The sequence below is a fragment of the Lentinus tigrinus genome (genome assembly GCF_003813185.1).
Source record: "Lentinus tigrinus ALCF2SS1-7 unplaced genomic scaffold L226scaffold_32, whole genome shotgun sequence".
Lineage (NCBI taxonomy): Eukaryota > Fungi > Basidiomycota > Agaricomycetes > Polyporales > Polyporaceae > Lentinus > Lentinus tigrinus.
This window is the reverse complement of record NW_027137941.1, coordinates 121,963-140,819: the sequence shown is the minus strand read 5'-3', so window position 1 is coordinate 140,819 and position 18,857 is coordinate 121,963. Positions and strand designations below refer to the sequence as shown.

The 18,857-nt window shown below is 55.8% G+C and overlaps 7 protein-coding genes across 7 annotated transcripts; 4 read left to right on the top strand and 3 right to left on the bottom strand.

The window, feature by feature from the left end:
• The first annotated feature begins 249 nt into the window (after positions 1 to 249).
• Positions 250 to 1,131, top strand: L226DRAFT_492167 (cytidine deaminase-like protein). Its single transcript, XM_067677383.1, has 4 exons — positions 250 to 570; positions 644 to 657; positions 721 to 901; positions 958 to 1,131. Exons 1-4 carry the CDS (start codon positions 310 to 312, stop codon positions 991 to 993), a joined length of 492 nt encoding a protein of 163 aa, XP_067531605.1. The 5' UTR covers positions 250 to 309; the 3' UTR covers positions 994 to 1,131.
• A 14-nt stretch (positions 1,132 to 1,145) lies between these two features.
• On the bottom strand, positions 1,146 to 2,985 carry L226DRAFT_213597 (uncharacterized protein). The gene is made up of 4 exons (XM_067672935.1): positions 2,959 to 2,985; positions 2,710 to 2,903; positions 2,645 to 2,654; positions 1,146 to 2,596 (listed from the first exon to the last, which is right to left on the bottom strand). Exons 2-4 carry the CDS (start codon positions 2,808 to 2,810, stop codon positions 1,190 to 1,192), a joined length of 1,518 nt encoding a protein of 505 aa, XP_067531604.1. The 5' UTR covers positions 2,811 to 2,903; positions 2,959 to 2,985; the 3' UTR covers positions 1,146 to 1,189.
• An 80-nt stretch (positions 2,986 to 3,065) lies between these two features.
• L226DRAFT_492165 (ras-domain-containing protein) lies at positions 3,066 to 4,595 on the top strand. Its single transcript, XM_067677382.1, has 3 exons — positions 3,066 to 3,184; positions 3,243 to 3,356; positions 3,419 to 4,595. Exons 1-3 carry the CDS (start codon positions 3,119 to 3,121, stop codon positions 4,427 to 4,429), a joined length of 1,191 nt encoding a protein of 396 aa, XP_067531603.1. The 5' UTR covers positions 3,066 to 3,118; the 3' UTR covers positions 4,430 to 4,595.
• Positions 4,596 to 5,242: 647 nt separating this feature from the next.
• L226DRAFT_513709 (oxidoreductase) lies at positions 5,243 to 6,258 on the top strand (the record flags this gene model as incomplete). The annotated part of the gene is made up of 4 exons (XM_067678381.1): positions 5,243 to 5,307; positions 5,359 to 5,564; positions 5,632 to 5,782; positions 5,835 to 6,258. The coding sequence occupies 4 exons, from the start codon at positions 5,243 to 5,245 to the stop codon at positions 6,256 to 6,258; spliced, it is 846 nt and encodes a 281-aa protein (XP_067531602.1).
• A 300-nt stretch (positions 6,259 to 6,558) lies between these two features.
• L226DRAFT_615764 (uncharacterized protein) lies at positions 6,559 to 7,633 on the bottom strand (the record flags this gene model as incomplete). Its single annotated transcript, XM_067686823.1, has 1 exon — positions 6,559 to 7,633. The coding sequence occupies one exon, from the start codon at positions 7,631 to 7,633 to the stop codon at positions 6,650 to 6,652; it is 984 nt and encodes a 327-aa protein (XP_067531601.1). The 3' UTR covers positions 6,559 to 6,649.
• Positions 7,634 to 8,700: 1,067 nt separating this feature from the next.
• L226DRAFT_213554 (uncharacterized protein) lies at positions 8,701 to 13,618 on the bottom strand. The gene is made up of 5 exons (XM_067672934.1): positions 12,665 to 13,618; positions 12,297 to 12,605; positions 11,478 to 12,241; positions 11,262 to 11,426; positions 8,701 to 11,207 (listed from the first exon to the last, which is right to left on the bottom strand). Exons 1-5 carry the CDS (start codon positions 13,358 to 13,360, stop codon positions 8,906 to 8,908), a joined length of 4,236 nt encoding a protein of 1,411 aa, XP_067531600.1. The 5' UTR covers positions 13,361 to 13,618; the 3' UTR covers positions 8,701 to 8,905.
• A 2,643-nt stretch (positions 13,619 to 16,261) lies between these two features.
• On the top strand, positions 16,262 to 18,264 carry L226DRAFT_525556 (uncharacterized protein; the record flags this gene model as incomplete). Its single annotated transcript, XM_067678977.1, has 3 exons — positions 16,262 to 16,374; positions 16,550 to 16,559; positions 16,648 to 18,264. The coding sequence occupies 3 exons, from the start codon at positions 16,262 to 16,264 to the stop codon at positions 18,262 to 18,264; spliced, it is 1,740 nt and encodes a 579-aa protein (XP_067531599.1).
• Positions 18,265 to 18,857: the final 593 nt, after the last annotated feature.

Genomic DNA, 18,857 nt, shown 5'->3' with positions numbered 1-18,857 from the left:
ACCCCGCTTTTTGCCTCGCTCGCGTTCTTGTTCGAGTTTGAGTGCTACCGTGCTACTGTGCTACTGTGATATTCCAATACACATGTATTGTGAGCTCGAGGCATCGCCGCCGACCGCCTATGTGATCTGTGGTGTATGCTGGAGTTCCGTCGCCGCCTTGCGGCGACCGTGAGTACAACGACAATATAAGATAGTAGTACTCCCAACCCAGGGTGAGCTCGCCATCCTTATCATAACCACGATCTCATCCAGCAGTCAACACCGTCCTCGGCGCTCGAGCCCTCAAACGCAAACAAGAACAAGTCTCTCATGGAATCAGCTTCTGCCAATATTGTACATGCCGACACGATGGGCATGGATGTTGCCTTCGCGAACGCCAAGAAGAGCTACGAGGAGGGCGGCGTACCCATCGGTGCCGCTATCGTGTATCATGGCGGTAGCGAGCCGCGCGTCGTTGGCCAAGGACATAATCAGCGAGTGCAGAAGGCGTCCCCTATTCTGCATGGGGAGACGGCTGCCCTCGAGAACGCGGGCAGGCTCAAGCCGGAGGTGTACCGCAACTCGACTATGGTGTGTCTATCAAAGCCTCGCAGTCAGCCCGTGCATCGTTTCTGACCTGATGTCTCTCCTTGTGGCATTGCAGTACACAACGCTGAGGTACAGGCCGCTCTGTGCTTTACGGAAGACGTGGAAATGACCGGACCCTTCCTTCCCTGATAGTCCGTGCAGCATGTGCACCGGAGCGATCCTGCTGTACAAGATACCTCGCCTTGTCATCGGCGAGAACGTCAACTTCACCGGAGACGAAGATTTGCTGCGCAGTCGCGGCGTCGAGGTTGTCGTACTCAATGACGAGAAATGTAAGGAGCTGATGGGACGTTACATTCGAGAGAAGCCGGAGGTGCGCGATACAGGATTTGGTCATACTCTGATTCTGGTTAACTCATGGTGCCACAGGACTGGTACGAGGACATTGGCGAGACTGTACCCTGAGTACGTGGATGAGAAAGGGCACAGCAGCGGACGGCGTCAGTTCACGATACGAAGGTACAGCGACCGCGGAGGAACATACTACCAACCAGGATGGATTGGAAGTTCATAACGGCGGGTCCAGCGTCACAACCTCCAACCGATCGACGTGCTGACTGACTGCACTGCCGCCTTCGGGCAAGGCGTCGAGCTCGGGCGACTACTGTACCCGAAGGAGAGCCAGACGGTGGCGGGCCACCTGCGCACGCACCGCGAGGGCAGGGGCTAGGAGATCGATCTCCTCCCAGGTCGCAGACGAACCACTGAGCTCAAGGGAGACTAGGGAAGGGAAGTAGACCGTCACCTCCAATGCAGAGGCGAGTGCGATGAGCAGCTGGCGATTTCCCTCCCGGAACTTGATGACGAGAGTCTTGAGCTTGGGTACGCGGGATCCGAGCCAGGAGATGTTGTTGGTGCCATCTCGGCCTTCGAGGGAGACGTGTGCGTCTTCGATGTCCGCCAGGAAGGAAGGGTTGGGCGGTCTCCCGCGAGAAGATGTCAATAGGCCCCGCGTTAATTCCAACGTTACGCTGGCTCTGGCGTTCTCGAGCGTGAGAGTGCCGCTTTCATGCCACCCTCTGTCTACAACCTTCAGGCGTGTCATCGTATGTGCCCGCAAGAACGTCTCGGGAAGGTAGGGCGGGGACCAGGAATATTGCCCTGATACTTGTGTGAGGGTCAGCTCGGAGAGCATAGGGTGTCCGAGATGATACACGAAGCCGTCCACGACTTCTCTGGTGCAGAAGTGCCTGATCTTCAAGGATCGCAGGCGACGTAATGTAGGATATGAATCGCGGGAAACCTCTTGAGTACTCCACGTGATGGAGCTAAGCTCGAGACACTCTAACGCTGGTGTAGAGCCCAAAAGCCTCAACAGCGAAGAGAGGCATCCATAGGGCGACTTTCGGCCACTGACGACGACATGAGTGAGAGACGGGATGGGTTGAGTCGGAAGCACAAGTATGCCTGACAGCGTCAAGGTCTTGAGACTAGGGCAGTGAGCAAAGGAGACGAACGGACGCTCCCGGTGGTGCCTTGTCCCCGGGTCGAGAGTGAACGCGAGACGGCGCAGGCGAGGCATGGGTCGTTTAACCCATGGAAAGGCCTTTTGAAAGTCATCCGACATGAACGATGTCATATCCAGATGAAGAATTCGATGGGCGTGGTCTTCCAGGAGCGCCCTCGCAACCGTATGGACCTCTTCGCAGGCGTAATGTTCATGATTATCGAGCCGTACGTCGATGGGGGCCGAATTCGAGCGTTCGAGCAGGTTGCAAACTGTGTTCGGGCGTTGGAAGAGGAGGTCTATCTCGGTCCAGAGCAATGGATGATGCATGATGGCGGCATGCCAGCGGCGACATACCAGCATGGCCTTGACGAGGGGTAAGTAGGAATCGAACACTAATTGATTCCTGACTTCAGGAGCACGGCGTGGGTCACGCAGACGTTCGAAGATCATCCCAAGGATTTCATGGTGAAGACGATTGATAGGAACAGAAGGGGTCGCATTGTAGTACCGTTTGAAGGATACCAGGGAGACGTTCAGGTCCCGCTCAATCGCACTGAACTACTCGCCGTCAGAAGGGTAAAGCAGTATTCAAGTGAGTCAACTAACAGTTTCCAAGCTGTTAAGGTCATGAGTACATGGGACTCGGACTGATTCACGGTCATATCACTCACTCAACCCGATGGCGGTTGTCTTTCTCCAGGAGTGCTCTACAATCTCTCGCTAATTGCTGGGCGGTTGCAGCTATAACCTCCAAGTCGGCCGTCATGTTCATATATCCAGAGCCCGCATAAGACGCGGCGATAGGCGAGAGTGGAAACCTGATGGTAACAATGAGAGGGAGAACTTACTACATAGGAGGAAGAGTCTGCTTGAATGTCTGGATAACTCCGATCAATACCAACTTCAACGGATATTCTTACCGCAGTAATAATTCCGATTGTAATCGACTCTTGACGTCGCTGTTAATGCTGGTCGGCGCCAAGATTAGAACTCTCCCTCGAACTACCACGCAATTCCGCCCTTCCACCTGCTCGCTGCTGCCGTCGTCAGTGCTCATGAACGCAGCGTGTCTACGCCGGGATGCGCACGGTTAAACTGGTCGTCATTGGAGCCTCTGGTGTCGGCAAGTCCAGCATCCGAAATCAGGTCCGTCTCGGGGTGAATATCAACTCTCTCCTTTGTCGCGACCAACCTTCTTTTCCAGTATATCTCAGGCCGATTTACGACTGGCTATAGGGCGACTATTGGCGCAGACTTCATTACGAAAACCCTGTCGCACCATAGCTGCGCGGATGAGCTGGTTACACTCCAGATCTGGGTACGTCTAGTCGTGCGAGTATGAGCTCTCAAAGACCATCTACTCACACCCGCGCACTCTAGGATACCGCCGGACAGGAGAGATTCTCGGGCCTCTCCTCAGCATTTTTCCGCGGAGCCGACGCTGTCATTCTCATGTTCGACGTGAACCAACCGCAAACTCTCGATGCATTGACAAAGTGGTGGGACGACTTCCGCGACAAGGCACCGGTGCCGGACGAGGGCGTTGAGGAGTTCTGTTGTGTGGTTGTTGGGAACAAGATTGACGTAGTGCAGGGCGCGGGAGTGGAGGGCGAACGGAGGGCAGTCACCCCGGCTCAGGCAAGAGCGTTCATTCACACACTCGTTCCCCATCCATCCACTCCCCCTTCTCCTACCGTTGACATCGTGCCCCCGGACATACCCTACGAAGAAGATGAGGACCTTGCTCTCGAAGAACCGGCAGACCACCCCGACGCCCCGAGGACTGACTCCATTGATATCAGCGCCCACAACCGGCGTGGTCGCGCCTCGCGCTCCCGTAGTCGCTCGACGCTCTTTCATGGAGGCACAGTCGGCACAATGACAACCACGCACTCCATCTACCACACTCCTTCATCCTCTCTCTTTGATACCTTCGAATCTGCGCTCTCTTCGCCCGCTTTCACCGCACTATCCGCATCCATGTCCCGCTCACCCTCACATTCTCCGCTGCGCGAACCCCGCCGCATACCCTCAAACTCTTCTATGTCTTCCGCGCCCACCATAACGCCTAGTCTCTTCATCCGTGGCCAGGCGGCCACTACTACCGCAACAACACCGGAATCTGGATCACCCCCCAATGACTCGTTCGCGCCACCTCCGCCCCTCGAGCGATACCCCAAGCTATTCTTCACGTCCGCCAAGACCGGAGAAGGCGTCAGCGATGTATTCGAGTACATCGCACGCCGCGTCGTCCGTCACCAGGAATACGAGGAGGCGCTCGAGGCGCGGACCATGCACGTCCGGGAGGCAGACCAGCGGATGAGCATTGTCCTCTCAGGTCCGCCGCCACAAGGGCGATGGCATGCGGCAGGGTCGTGTTGTGGGTCGTGACCGCGGTGAGGATTTGGATTGCTGTGACTTCTTAGGATACTTCGCTCTGTTCGGCTCTGTTGTAGGTTACTCATCGCTATTTCCAGGAATTAGGAATCTGTTTATCGTGTATCTACGACTTTATAGCGCAGTATTTATGGCCTCATCAACGCGGCCGCATGCGGATCGCTACTTTTCCGTTGGTTCAAGGTGAGCAATCCCTTGTCTATATCGATGACGTTCTCGCGCGTCGCGAGTACGTCCAGCGTAGCGTACGCTCGTTCGTGGGAGGTGGTGGAGAGTAAGCCCGCAGCTATGCGCTGCGCTGCCCGCACCGAGCCCTCATTATTGAAGTGGGATGCAGCTTCCTTCGATGACATGAGGTCGAGGACCCACCGGATAGTACAGCATCGATCCCCATGTCTGCTGTGGCGGTGGAATAGTCTTCTCATGGAGTCATCCTTCGAGATGAACAGGGAGCGCATTCGCTTCATGTGGGCTTAGAGGCTCGCGACAGGCCTTGTTTGCACATTGAACCTCTTGCATGCATCGGACCATGATTGACAAAGTGATATTTGCGCCGAGACATCCGCTATCGTACTTACGTTGCTGAATTTCCCGTGTCGAGATGCGGGCAGTTCGCACGGAGACTGGTCTACCATCAACAAAACGCTCCATCATGCAGGATTCCCGAGGACCTTTAGCAAGTTCCAGGATGACTGGCACCAGAGGACCCAATTCCTTGTTGATTGCCGAGAGGGGGGACTGTGATTTTCTGATTACAGTATATATCTCCTGAGTGATTTTCCTTCCCCTTTCCTTACTGCGACCACCATGTCGGCGATCCCCAAGGTTGTCCTCGTCACTGGCTGCTCTGACGGTGGTATAGGCTCTGCGTTGTACGCGACTATATGTTCTTGACCGGGAGAGGTGTTTGACGACTTGTACAGATGCACCGAGTATGCTTCGCGTGGATGCAAGGTCTACGCCACCGCACGTAAGCTGGAAGCCATGGACGGGTTGAAACATTCGAACGTAGAGAAGCTGGTCCTCGACGTTACTAACGAAGATAACATCCGCGACGTGGTCAACACTATCATTTCCCAAGAAGGCCGAGTAGACGTCTTGGTGAACAACGCCGGCGTTCACTGTATAGGTACATACGCTGCCACTATACGCCACAGAACTGTGGGTTCCGTTCGTGCTCATGATTGGATTTTCAGGGCCGGTCATCGAAGTTCCATTGGACGTTGTAATGAAAGCGTACGACGCGAACGTGTTATCGGTCTTGCGTATGTGCAAGGCTGTGATACCCCACATGGCCGAACGCAAGAGCGGGACAATCGTCCAGATTAGCTCGGTCATGGCCCACATGTGCGTGAAAATAATGCGTACCTCTAACTCCCTCGATCCTAACTGCACCTAGACCGACACCTTGGGGTGGGATCTATAGCTCGACGAAGGCGGCGCTGCACGCGCTCTCGGACGCCCTCTACATGGAATGCACGCCCCTTAACATCTCCGTTCTGACCGCCACGACGGGGGCCATCCGCTCGAAGATCTCTGCCAATCAGGCCGCCTCATTCCCTGGTCTTTCTGAAAACTCGCTCTACAAGCGCTATCTGTCCGATATCCTCGAGCGCATGTACACGAGCCAGGAATCGGACGCCATGCCCGCGGAGGAGTACGCACGTCGTGTCGTCGGACAGAGCTTGCTACCAAAGCCTCCACGACATATGATGCTCGGGGGGAAGACGCTGCTGATCCGCATCCTCATGTGGATCCCCAGGACGTTCAGCTTGAAGCTGCTCTGGCGTTTCTTCACGAAGAAATCGCGAGCCTCGGCCTGAGGGTGATAGGCACGTATTGATTGCATCTGACACCGACAAATTGTCAAATCGTCTCCGTGTTACCATCTCCATTCATACTCTGGCTTGTCGTATTCTTCCAACTTCCAGTACCTCTCCGCCTGCTCGTTACGCCACATTGGATGCATCTCGAACGGACAGATCGACCGATCCCCCGGGGAGACGAATCGATACTCTTCGACATACGGCTCCACCTTCTTCAACTCCTCCGCAACCTCCTTCAGGTTCCGAACAATATCCATATAAGCGTGCGGGAATGGTTTCAACTCGAGTAGGCGAAGTCGACGACTTGCGTGCGCTCTGCTAGTGACCATGCTTTGAATGGGAGCTGATAGCGACGTCGTTGCCGACGTCCCCACGACCGTGTGCAAATCTATGCGTACGCTGCGAAGTGCGGGACATGGCATGGAGTCCTGATCAGAGAGCAACAGAGAGGCTGGAGTTGGTCCACATTTTTCACGAGGACTTCCAGGACGAGGAGGTTCGGCAGGTGGCGTAAAACAACATCAAAAAGCCCAGCGGAAGCAGGACTCATGGACATACAAAGAGAGGTGACCGGGATGGACCTTGGTCTCAGGGCGGGTCGTCTGCGGATCCTCGGGTAGATAATCGTCGAGAGATGCAGATGACGCAACGCGGGCATCTGCGCGACAGTAGCAACAATGTCGTTAACGTCGAACCTAGGGTAGTCGGGGTTGAAGGCGAGAAAGAGGTGGGTCAAACTTTTGAAGTCGCCCCAAGGCAGAACGTCGACAACGGGCTTGAGAGCCAGCGCCTTCAGGTTGGATTCCACGCCGGCGGGCAGTGACAGCTGGTTTTCAACATCAAGGCCGTCCTCTTCCCCCTGGTCAACAGGCTCTGGAGCCACGTCCATCGACAGGTCCTCCGGTCGGAAGCTGTCCCTCCAAGACGAGATGTTGAGACACTCCAGGCCCGTTAGCCCAACGGGTAGGAGGGTCTGGATATTCTTCATGAGAGGCGTGATCTCTATGTCGAGCCTGGCTATGCGATGAGCGTAGGGTGATATCATCCGGCAATCGTCCGGATAGCAAAATCCTCGAGAGTACTCGCTCAAGTATACCGAAGCGGGGAGTGGTGCAGAGCGGGTCAGGCATGTCTCAACACACTTGAGAGACGGCCCCACCACAGACGACCAGAATGGCGGATAGTGCATCGCGACATCGCGCCAGTGGCGACATACGTGCGTGAGGCAAGTCAGGGGCCGGAAGTCTAGTCGCTCCGAGTCGTTGGCTCCAGCGGGAAGGCAGATGACGTGGCCAAGGTCCAATTCGTCGACGATGCAGCTGAAGATGGCCACGAGAAGCTCTGTAGGAAGCTTGTTGACCAGGAGTAGCATGTTCATTCGGTATTGAATGTCGGTTATCATGCCCTGCATCCGTACGCAAGTGACCATGAGCTGGCGACAAAAATTGATCAGGTCCTGGAAATGTCAACTCACGTCCTGTTGACTATAAGTGCGAGTTAGAACATTCGGTCTTTCCTTGTAGCGCAACCACATCACCTCATTGTAGGACCCTGGCGTCGCAGTGACATCGCAAGACGATCGAGAACTGCGTCAACATCATCCGAGGGCACAGAAACCACATTTCGTGTCACCTCCATTATCTGATAGAGTCTCAGAGTTAGCATCTGCAAATGTAGAGAATTCAAAGAGACCTAAGACACCTTCTAGGAGAATTCGTGTTGCCCAAGTCGTCGGCAGGGTCGGAGAGCTCAGAGAGACTTGGTGGTGGTACTGACTGTTGTAGCCGCCGGTCGCACACCGATATCCTACTTGCACTCGGGATAATCAGCCGATTCTATGTAGTCCCGCAACCTCGACTCCCTTCGCCCTTCTTGTAACAACAAGAGCTCAGAGTCAAAGATGTGCAAGCAACCAGCCTCGCCTCCTCGGTATATCGACCACTAGCCGGTCAGGTCAGCAACTGCTTATTCCGAAACGGATGAATAGAAGTGAACTACTACAGGTATTATACACAATAACGTGTGCGCGCGCCCACACAATGGTCTACCATATAACCTGAAACCTGAGGTGCAGATGCATGTGCATGGGGTCGGGCCCGGCGTCGGGTGGTCGGGTGTCAGGTGTGGAGGATGGACGGGGTAATAATGCGGACATGCAATGCTGAACGTAGGTACGTATGCTAAGCGGGTACAGGTAGGTAAAGGGTAACGAAAATAAGTCACAAGTCGGTGCATCCTCACGAGGAGGCAGAAGAAATAAGTATATAAGATGCAGGGGGAAGGGGAAAGGGGCGAGGGCGCGCGCTAATGGTAGAATGAGATTGGGATTGCGGCGGTAGCGGTATGGATTTGCTGATACATGGACATGATATTGGCGAAGGATGGAGATGCGGCTGTGAGATACAGGTCGATGGATAGCTTCGGACACATGATGCAGAGTGGGGTGTAGGGGATGGAGTCCGCGGTGGGCAAGTACACGACGTCGTACACAGCGTAACCGTATGAGATAGGCACAGCACAAGATTGACAGAGCACAGACAGCTAGCACAATAGATGATGACGAGAAGACGAAACTCGGAGACGAGGAAGGCACAGGTTGAAAGTGGGGAGGGATAGGACAAAGGAGCATGGAAGCAAGCCTAGGTCACTGAGCGCCCGGCGGGGAGGAGATGACCATCGCGTCGAACTGCACCTCATTCTCCCGCTGGCTCCGCTTCACACTCGGCCGCTTCCTGAGCAACACACCGCCATCGAGGCCCTCCATCGTAAGCTCCGTCGGGCTCGCACCGCGCTTGGGCCGGCCAGGCGACGGCGAGACGACGCCCTCGATGATCGTGTTTCCCGCGACAAAGTCGGGTACGCTCCGCTTGTGCCCGATGCCAAGTTTGGTGTCTTCATCTGAGGACGACGCCGATAGCCGTCTTGCGCTTAAGCTTGGAACGCCGCCGAGTGAGAGCGGAGGGACCGACGACGACTTGGGCTTGACAGAGCTCGAAGCAGAGGAGCTGGCCGACTTGGCACTGCGGGACTCCCGCTTCTTCTCCTCGTCGACGATCATGAGCGCGCCTTCGATGATGGCCCGGTGCACGAATACGTATTGGCGCAAACTCTGGCACAGGCTCATGCGCTGCTCGCGCATGTCCTCGATGACTCGCCGGATCGGGTCGGTGTAGGTGGACAATGGCGGCGGCGACGTGTCGTCGTGCAACTTGCGCGGCTCCCGTAGCGTCGGTGACGGCATTTCCGACCGTGGTGTGTCTGCAGAGGCGCTGCTCTTGTCCTCCTTCGACGCGGGGCGAGGGTCCGCCTTGGAAGAGGGGACAGCGCCGGGCTCCGCCGTGCGCGCAAAGCCGTCGTGTGAGGATTGCACCTCTGACCGCCAACTATTCAGTCGTTGCGACTGCAAAGCTGATGACGGGCAAGACAGACCCTCTTTCTCACTATGAGGCTCGGGCTCCGGACGGCTGGCGAGGTGTGACGATGCCGATGAGGGTAGAGAGACGGTGCGTAGTCGAGGATCCGTACTTGGAGGCAAGGGAACGATCCCGTTAGGAGGAGACGGGCTGTTCATGGATAGTTTCGCGGTCTTGCCCACCATCACGCTCTCCGCGTGACTGGTCGGTGGGCTCACAGACGAGCGCGACCTCGTGCGCGAGCCAGACCCGACAACGGAGCGCGAGCGCGAGCTGGCCCGTGCAGCGTATGACTCCGAGCTGCTGTCCGAGGGATCGGTGGTCGAAAGGACACGTGTTGCTCGCGGCTGAGCGGGATCACCCTTCACCAACGAAAACGTCGTTGACGCCATGGACGGCCAATTATTCATTGTCGCACGTCTCACCTCCGTGACCAGCTCTGGCGAAGCCTGCAGAAGCGGCGGTGGAAGACCCACGTGTTTGGCAGCAGGCGAAGACAGCGATGCAGAAGTCGGTAAACCTGCAGGCTGACGCTCGTCGACATCCATTGCCTCGCCCTCGGACTTCGCGAACCCGACGACAGGAACATGGACTTCGCGATCTCCCACCGACACTGGCACAGTCAGTGAAGACATATCGCTCTTCTGTTCCGGCGGGCTGGGACTTGTATCAACATCCATCGGGTCTGGTGTCTGACTCACGGTGCTCATGCTGCGGCTGCGGCTTCCGCTTCTGCTCTCCGAGCTTGCAGTGCCGGAACGACCCTGGAACTCTGAAGCTGCCTGAGCATCCTCAGTCTCCTGGACTTTGCCCTCTTTGCGCTTTCTCATCTCCCGGCGGATGCCATCAAGGACCGCGTCGACCGCGATGAAGCCGCCCGTGCGCCCAACACCGGCAGAACAATGCAGGAGAACTGGTGCATGCTCTTGGGCGATGAGGGCGATGCCAGTCAAGGGATCCACCTCATCCATGTTGCGATCCCTCCCGGACACGAACGTGCTTCCATGTATAGGCGGGCTTCTCACGGCGTTGGGTGGTTGATACAAGGGACCCTCTCCCCACCGCTTCTGGCCAGAACAGCGAGAGTGCTCGACCGCGTCTTCGACCTGTCGCATGAGATTGAGGACACCACGAGGGTCGTTGGGTACGTTCAGATCCGGCCACTCCAGGTACTGGAACTGCGTAACGATGCGAGGGGGGGCAAGGGGATAGGCAGTATTAGTGAGCTCAAAGACGCGCTTGATTGTGGAGGGAGCCTCGTCATCCTGCATGTCGACGTCTCCGTCCTTATGCTTCTTCGACTTCGGCTTGAGCTTCGGCTTCGGCTGAGGAACGTGCGAGCTGAAAAAGCCGCCGTTCATCTCGCTCTCCTCCCGCCGCCGCTCGCGGTCGGGCGTGTCGTTGGTCTCGATCAGCTTCAAGCGCAACGAGCCGTACGTTCCTTCCGCCCAGTACTTCCCGCACTTCACAGACGAGCCTTCGATCTCGCGAGTAAGCATGACGATGACGTGCACGTTCTGCTCCCAGCAAAGTCTAGAAGGATACTAGTCAAAACTCGAAAAGATATTCGTCGTCGCGACCGCTTACGTCCAGAAGTCTGCGAACGTCGCAGGCAGAGGGCCTTGGGTGGCAATGTAGCGCTTGGTTGTCCCGAGCGGTTGTACGTAGCTCGCGTTCATGTAGTCATCGTCATCCGGTTTCGACTTCCGCAACCGAACACGCGCGTGCTCGAAAGGCCAGATATTGCGATATCTGTCAGGCTTTTCAGTAATAGCGTCAGATATGAGATCAAAAGGGACGTACCGATTCTTCGATCCCTTCTCCAAGCCGGCAGTGATACTGTAGGGAAACGAGGAAATAGCTTCCTCGCCGACGGTAGCCGCGGAGTTGGCAGACGCAGGAACAGACGGCTTGCCTTCTGTACCCTTGCTAGGAGGGATGCCAACAAAGCCGCGTACGCCTGGAGCCTCCTGTATGACCTTCCCACTCTCCATGCTGTGCCTCTCCATCACACCTAGCAACCGCTTCTGCTCACCCAGCTCGATGTTGTAGAACTGATCCTCCAGTGCACGTGTGAGCTCGTCCGCGTCTGAGGGAGAATGAGAATGGGCCGATGACGTGGGGCTCGGTGGTGATAAACTTTCCGCACGCGGGGGTATCGCAGGAACAGATCGTGAGGGCGAATAAGAGGGAGAGCGTCGCGGAGATCGACGGGCGGTGGACGCAATCTGCGGCGGGGGTGGTTGAGGAAGCTGTGTGACGGGCGTCCTTAATGTCCCTTCAGACACCGGCTTGTACGTAGACGACGAAGGGCCGTCGGAGGGAGGCCTGTCTTCGTCGCTCAGGGTATCGCTGTCACTGGACAGGTCGGTCGAGCTGCTGCCCTCGGTGGCGTGCCTGCTCTTGCGCGCGATCTGACGCAGCCACTCGAAAGGGAGCTCGCCGACACGTCGACGGACGCGCCTGGGCAACTTGAGCGGAATACCCTCGCCATCGGTCCCCTTCGCAACCCGGCTGCCCAGCTCGATGTTCTGACGGATGTTGTCGAAGAACGGGTTGAACGCGACCTGACCATGTTCATCAGCACCACGAAATCGAACAGGACATATCGACATGACATACCTGTCTTCCGGGAAGCGAGTAGCTGGCCACCCGATTGTATGCGCCAGTATACTGCGGCGACAACGTCGGCATGCTGTACAAGGGCCCCCTCGGGACAGAACTCGTCGTGCTAGCGTTGCTCTTCGGTCGCGTGAGCCCGGGCGGTAAACGTAACGTGAACTCGCCCCTCCCTGGTTGCGACTGCGAAGCGCCAGGTAGCGGTGGTGGCATGGCTGCGGCGGACGTGGGTAGGGAAGCTCTGGAGAAAGGGTTGTCCACTTGCATGACAGGCGTAGGAGGCACAAGTTGCATAGGGACAGGTGCAGGTGGCTGTATGCTCTGCGATTGACGGTCAATCGTGAAAGTCGAAAGTAAAGCATGAAACTCACCTTCGGACGCATCGTAATTGTTGTTGCGGACGTAAAAGCGGACTTGGGTAGGTGCTTCGCTCGAAGCGCACGGGCAGTTGCAGGCGAAGACATTGTCTTGCTTAACGGGACCGGGTCGCCATCAGTCTCGGGTTCTGCGTGTTCCTCATCCTCATCCGCTTCATCCGGAGGCGCACAGTGATCAACAAAATCAGGATGATCCCTCCATACCGCATGAAATCCCCCGCGCAGCCATGCAACCTCCCTCTCCGCGGGGTAGCCTTCGCTCCGGAACTTGCGCATGAGACCAAGAAGGTTGTTGTTCTGCAGATTCGCGGGCAGAGTTGTAGTGTCGGCGTCGTAGACCAAAATTCGGGACGCCTCCGGCCATTTCGAGAACTTTTCTCGTGCAGCAGACGTGGGCAACATCTCCGTAAGCCTCGCGAGCGGGAAATTTGGGCGCTTGAGAAGCGTCGACGGAACAGAGAGCGAGAGGGCGTGCAGAACACGGGCCTGGACATATGAGTTGTGTGGGCGAATGTCAAGGATGAGTGCCGACGGATCTGAAAGCACGTCCTGCAATGACGATGGGGGGAGAGCCGTGAAGGCTGTCGACGGAAGAGCGACAGAAGGAGACGACGATGTCGTTGGCGATGAGAGGGAAAGCGACATCGGAGGTGGTCTGGCCACCGGAGTTGACTCTGACGACACGACCATCGTCAGCGACGACTGTGAAGGCGTCGCCGTCGGGCTGTTGAGCGAAATGAGGGACGTAGCCTGGCGAGCATAGCGAGCGGAGATGGCAGCGGCAAAGCTGTCATACGGGGCCTCCGAGATGGAGGGGGTAACGTTGTCTGGCGCCGTGATGAATGACGAGCAGGGGGTAAAAGACGGCGACGAGAGAGAAAAAGGCGATGTGCACGTCGACGACGACGATGAAGACGATGATGACGGTGAGGAAGCAAGAACGAGAGGTGAGCTTGCGAATGTGACGGAAATGCCGAATCTAATTCTCGGGTCTAGACTCCCTGACGTCATTCTGGCCGATGATAAGCGCGAAGACTGGGGCCCCATCTCCGGCAGCCAATGAGAAGGAGCCCTCGGCAGGCCGATCGCGGGGCAGACAACCTCCTTTAGGACTTGAGTAGCAGAAACTTGGAAGAAACAAATCAATAATATCAGCCCAGCCCGTCTAGATCGATCTAGTCCGAGACATGTACTTACTACTTCATGCTTACAAGTTAATCGGGTTCAATGCGGGTTCAATAGGTGTAATAATAGATCGTGCAAGGGGTCCCCAAGGTGACTACAATTTACTACTAGTGCTTCACAATGATACTTATCTACCGTATTCCGAACTTGAAGCTAGCAATTAGCGGGACGAACTTATGGATCTGCGCTCACACGCGGAATTGATAACGGTCATCGTCAGCTCCAGCAGGCTCGCATGCGGGACCCGCGAGTGACACATTATACCCGTTGTGGGACAACAAGCCATGCTTCGACACCACTGGGCGCATATTCGAGACCTGCAGGAGGCAACCTGGACTGAACGGAGCTGCAGTACGCCGGCTATACCCCCAAGAGGTACGTAACGACTCCATATCTTCGTTCCAGGCGAGGTTGCGTATCCACAGCAAGCACTGTGTCCGTAGATGCGGTGACTCGCGAGTCATCATGCCTAAACATTGGCGAATCAGGCTGCGGTAAGCTCGATTGGAAGAAGAAGCATCGGATACATGACCTCAACACATACCAACGGCCAGACTCCGTGCGCTCATGAACAACGCTGTCCGATCGAAGGAAGATCACGCAGAGCAATCTAGCAGCAAGCCTGCTTGCGGATTGACAATCCTTAGTGATCGGTGTTCGCATGGGAGCAGCCAGCCCAGCCCAAACCTGGCGAAGGTAGCAACAACTGCAGATGAGTTCGTCAGTAGCGATCGACGGGAGAAGGAGTAAACAGTCACCTACCATGCTCAGCCTTCGCTGCGAGCCTTTCTAGGGAGATCTCCGACTGGAGCTGGGTTGATTAGGTGAGTGTCGTGATTGTGGAGTGAAGGTGGGAATCTCCTACCTTCGAGGCAGTAAGGGCAGGCTCGATCAGCGTGCTTCTGGTGCAATGTGCAGAAGAGCAGCTTCGATCTGCCCGATACGCGGTACGACAGAGTTGCATGTATGCGGACATGAGCCTTCTGCGCCTCTCGCTCCGAGTTGAATGAAGCCCTTGAACTTCGTTCAAAATGAGCAGCTGCGTCAACTCGCCTCTCGTATTCTGAAGGGGCGTATAGAACAGAGCTGTGATCCGGTAAAATTGCGACTTACTTCGAATCTACATAGGTCAATGATCCTTGCTGAATACTACAGGAAAATTAATCATCCTCCTAGTAGGGCGTCTGTAAGCTAACATCATAGGAGAAACACTGTCGCACCGGGGTATGATCAAGTCGTGAGCCTTGTCGCTCAGTTCAGTAACTGAGGAACATCTGAGCGCTTCCCGGCGGACCTTCATAACAATTATTGATCTATTGATTTACTACCCGATTTGAAACTATAAGCCGGCTAAGGATCATTACTTACTCACTTATAATTTCATCACTTACTTACGATTCCGTTTGCTCGCACCGCGCCATAACACCATGCTAGGTTCCTCTCTTACCCTCACTAGTATACCACACGGCAGTAGGTCTTTTGGGTTTATCCGGATCTTCCACATTTGAAACGCTAACCCAGAGAATTTGTCAGACAATGGAGGCGTCTGGTTCGGATGTTGACGCAACTCTCTCCTATTCCTTGGACTAACGGGCCTGGAGCGTACCGAGGGACAGCTTCCGACCGGAGTACCTGTCGATGGACGTGGTTCCAGTGCCTGTTGACCCGGGGGAGCGGAGGGTCTTGATGTTGCCATCCGGCTGTCCGTGCCTGCCAACGCGAATTCCAATCTGAAGGCAACTCCGTTATCCACTTTCTGCTTTGGGGAGGCTTCAAGCTTCAAGAGTCTGACCCATCTCTTTTTCGCCTTCAACCCGGACTACTCTGATCTAGATGTTCCTGACGTTGGTGTTACTGTCGCGCAGATTACCGCTCTGCGTTTTCTGCCTCTCTCGACGATTATTCTCCCGAGCACCTGCAGACGACCCGCCCTGAGACCAAGCTCTGAGACCATTCCCCCCATCTCTCTTCGCTCTCTCGTCTTCACCACCTCGTGCCGCTTCTGCTACATGGCAGACGTTCCTCGCGGCATCATCATTCCAAAAGACGTCCTCCTACAAATGCAAGACATGTATTGCGACACTGGGCCTACACCGGGCTTGTACCGCTACCCACGTTAGAAGTGTGGATCACAGTCACTTCTCGCGCTCTAGCTCTGTTCTCGGTTCTGGCACCCGCACGAGGTCGCACTCGTCTGTGAGTCCACCGACGAGCCACGCGGAGAGCCTGATGGTGGACATGACCGCGAACTGTCCATGAATAGCCTATCTCCCGGGAGTCGCGCACGCGTCTTCGTCGGTCTCTCCGTTCTCACTCGCGTCCATTCATCCTCCACACCTGACACCCGACACCGGGCCCATGCACATGCATCTGCACCTCAGGTTTCAGGTTATAGGGTAGACCACTATGTGGGCGCTCGGCTACACTGTTGTTTATGATACCTGTAGTAGTTCCCTTGGTATTTATCTGTCTCGGAATATGTACCTGAGTTGCTGGCCGATATCGGAGGAGAAGGCGAGGTAGGGCGCTTACTCGCCTTCGACTCGAACCACCATCACTCACAAGCAGTACACATCTGTGCACGCCCACATCGCGAACCTCACTCGAGCTTTGTAGTTTGGAGATCCACGTATGAGGTACTTGTGACGTTTTGTGCATATATTCATGATGCTGACTGCTGACTGCGACGCGTAGCTCTGCGGATGTAAGTCGTGCCAGGACATCTACCACCGAGTCTCGAAGTTCCATGCCTTCTCACTTCTGGAAAACATGTGTACTAATGCACACCGTAGATAAACTCGACAGCGGCCGCCCCTCGCCAGAATCTCACCAGGCTACTTCGACTGGCTAACACAATTGTGCCGATCAATCGAGTTCCTCATGAAGTCCTCGTCATGGTATTCAAGCACGTAACCGCAAGCGACGAGAACAACTTCGCGTACAGATTCGGACGTTTGCATGTTATCGAGGCTTATGACCAAGCGTTCGCGGTGGTCGCGATCTCTCAGGTCTGTCACCATTGGAGAGAGACGACCCTGGAAGCCCCCACTCTCTGGACGCGTATCGACAGCCGTTACAGTCCTAAGCTCCTGGAGTTTTTCATGGCGCGTTCGCAGAAGGCTCCCATATCGCTCCGATTGGACGCGACAGAAGCAAATCTGGCAGCACTGTTGAATACTACTGTTCCGGTGGACCGTTCAGTGCGTCGATTGGACCTTGTGATCGACAGGACTCCACGGAAGGACAAGGTCGCATCGCTGGCTACACGATGGGTGGCTCCTACTCTGGAATGTCTCACCATCAACTCGTGTGACTACGCCTACTTGAGTGCTGCAGTGCCGCTGGTGATGCTAGACGGACAGAGGTACTCTATGTTGAAAGCACTCGCTTTGCGCTGCGTTGGACACTGGCTGCCTTCCAACACATTCCCGAGTCTCACTCATCTGCACCTGACGCTCTTCACCAACACCCAAACATCGGCTCTTCTCGCCGTACTCACCAATGCACCTCATTTGGAGTTCCTCGTCGTCGGAGAACAGCACTATCCACGAGAGATAGGACCTTACGGCTCTGGTCCCGTCGTCCTCAGCCGCCTCCGTTACCTCACGCTTTACGCCTACACTTATGGACGCGCCATGAACCTTTTGCAGCATCTATCGCTGCCAGAGCATTGCTTCGTACGTCTCTCTGGTGTTTCCTTCATCTCTGAAGACGACCAAGTGGACCTAGGACCGCTTCGCCACGCGACCAAGCTCGACATCGCCTCTATCGGCGAGGACGTCCTCGTCGTTGCTGACAGTCCTACGTGTGGGTTCTGGATACAAGCAGAGTGTACGTTGGCGAAAGACAGTAACTGGAACACGTGGTTGCACGGCCTCCCTACAATGATTACCCTGTCCACCGTCACCTCCCTCCATATCAACATCCACCGCACCCACACCTTCTGGCCGTCTGTTTTGCGACATTTCTCCGCGCTCGTTGAACTCAAGGCCATCGTCGGAGAGCAAGACCTCGGGAGGATGTGTCCCCTTGACACGCTCTGCACCGTCTTGCTGGAAGAGCCTCTCTTATCGCCGTTGCTTTGTGACCTCTGCATGCAAGTCGTCGCTTGGGATGACAGCTGCGATAAGCTTTCGTCAAAGCTTGTGGACATGGCGATGTATCGGGCTCGCATGGGACGCCGTCTCAATCGCTTCCTTATCCAGACGAACCGGCCGGAGTTGTCGCAGCCGCACGATATTTTCGGCGAACGAAGTACGGAGTTGATCGCAAACGTCGATTATTTTGAGCTGGTAGACTCTGGTCCGGAGCTCTGCAGTTTCAGGATGCGGGATGTTTGGCACGTAGACGGGGCGGAGAGGTACTGGCAGCTGAATTGGGCGCAAGAGTATATTTTGCCGGCCGAGTAGTAGACTAGTAGTCGAACACGACAAGTCTATACGTACATCTAGAGAACTTCCTTCTACACGGCCTCCCGGCGATGACCACTCTGTCTACCATCACCTGGCTCCTGGCTCCACATTAACCTTCCACTATGCGCATAGTGTCTGGCCTACACTCCTGCGACACCTCCATGCCGTTGTAGATCTCCAGGCAAGCCGCAATAGTTGAGCAACCGAGAGAGCACAGCACTACGGTCCCGTTCAACATCATGTACGACCTTCTGCTGGAACAGCCGGTCCTCCTTCCCGCTCTTCGATTCCTGTACATACATGGCTCCGGACTCGACAATAACATCACGATGCATTCTTCCAAGCTCGCGGACATTGCGGTCTTCCGAGCCCGGGCAGGATCCCCCTTCATCGATGTCTCGCCATTCATCCGAGTCTCAGGCCTGGTTCTCCCGCGTCCTTTATGAACAGGTTTCGGGACGTTTGGCGCTTTGATGGGGCGGAGAGGTATTGCCAGCTTGCTCCCAGTCCATCGAGTGGGCTTCGTCAACTCGCGTGAATTTGCAGAACCACAGCTGCAGGTCTACGAGATCGAACGTCTCTGGTACGAG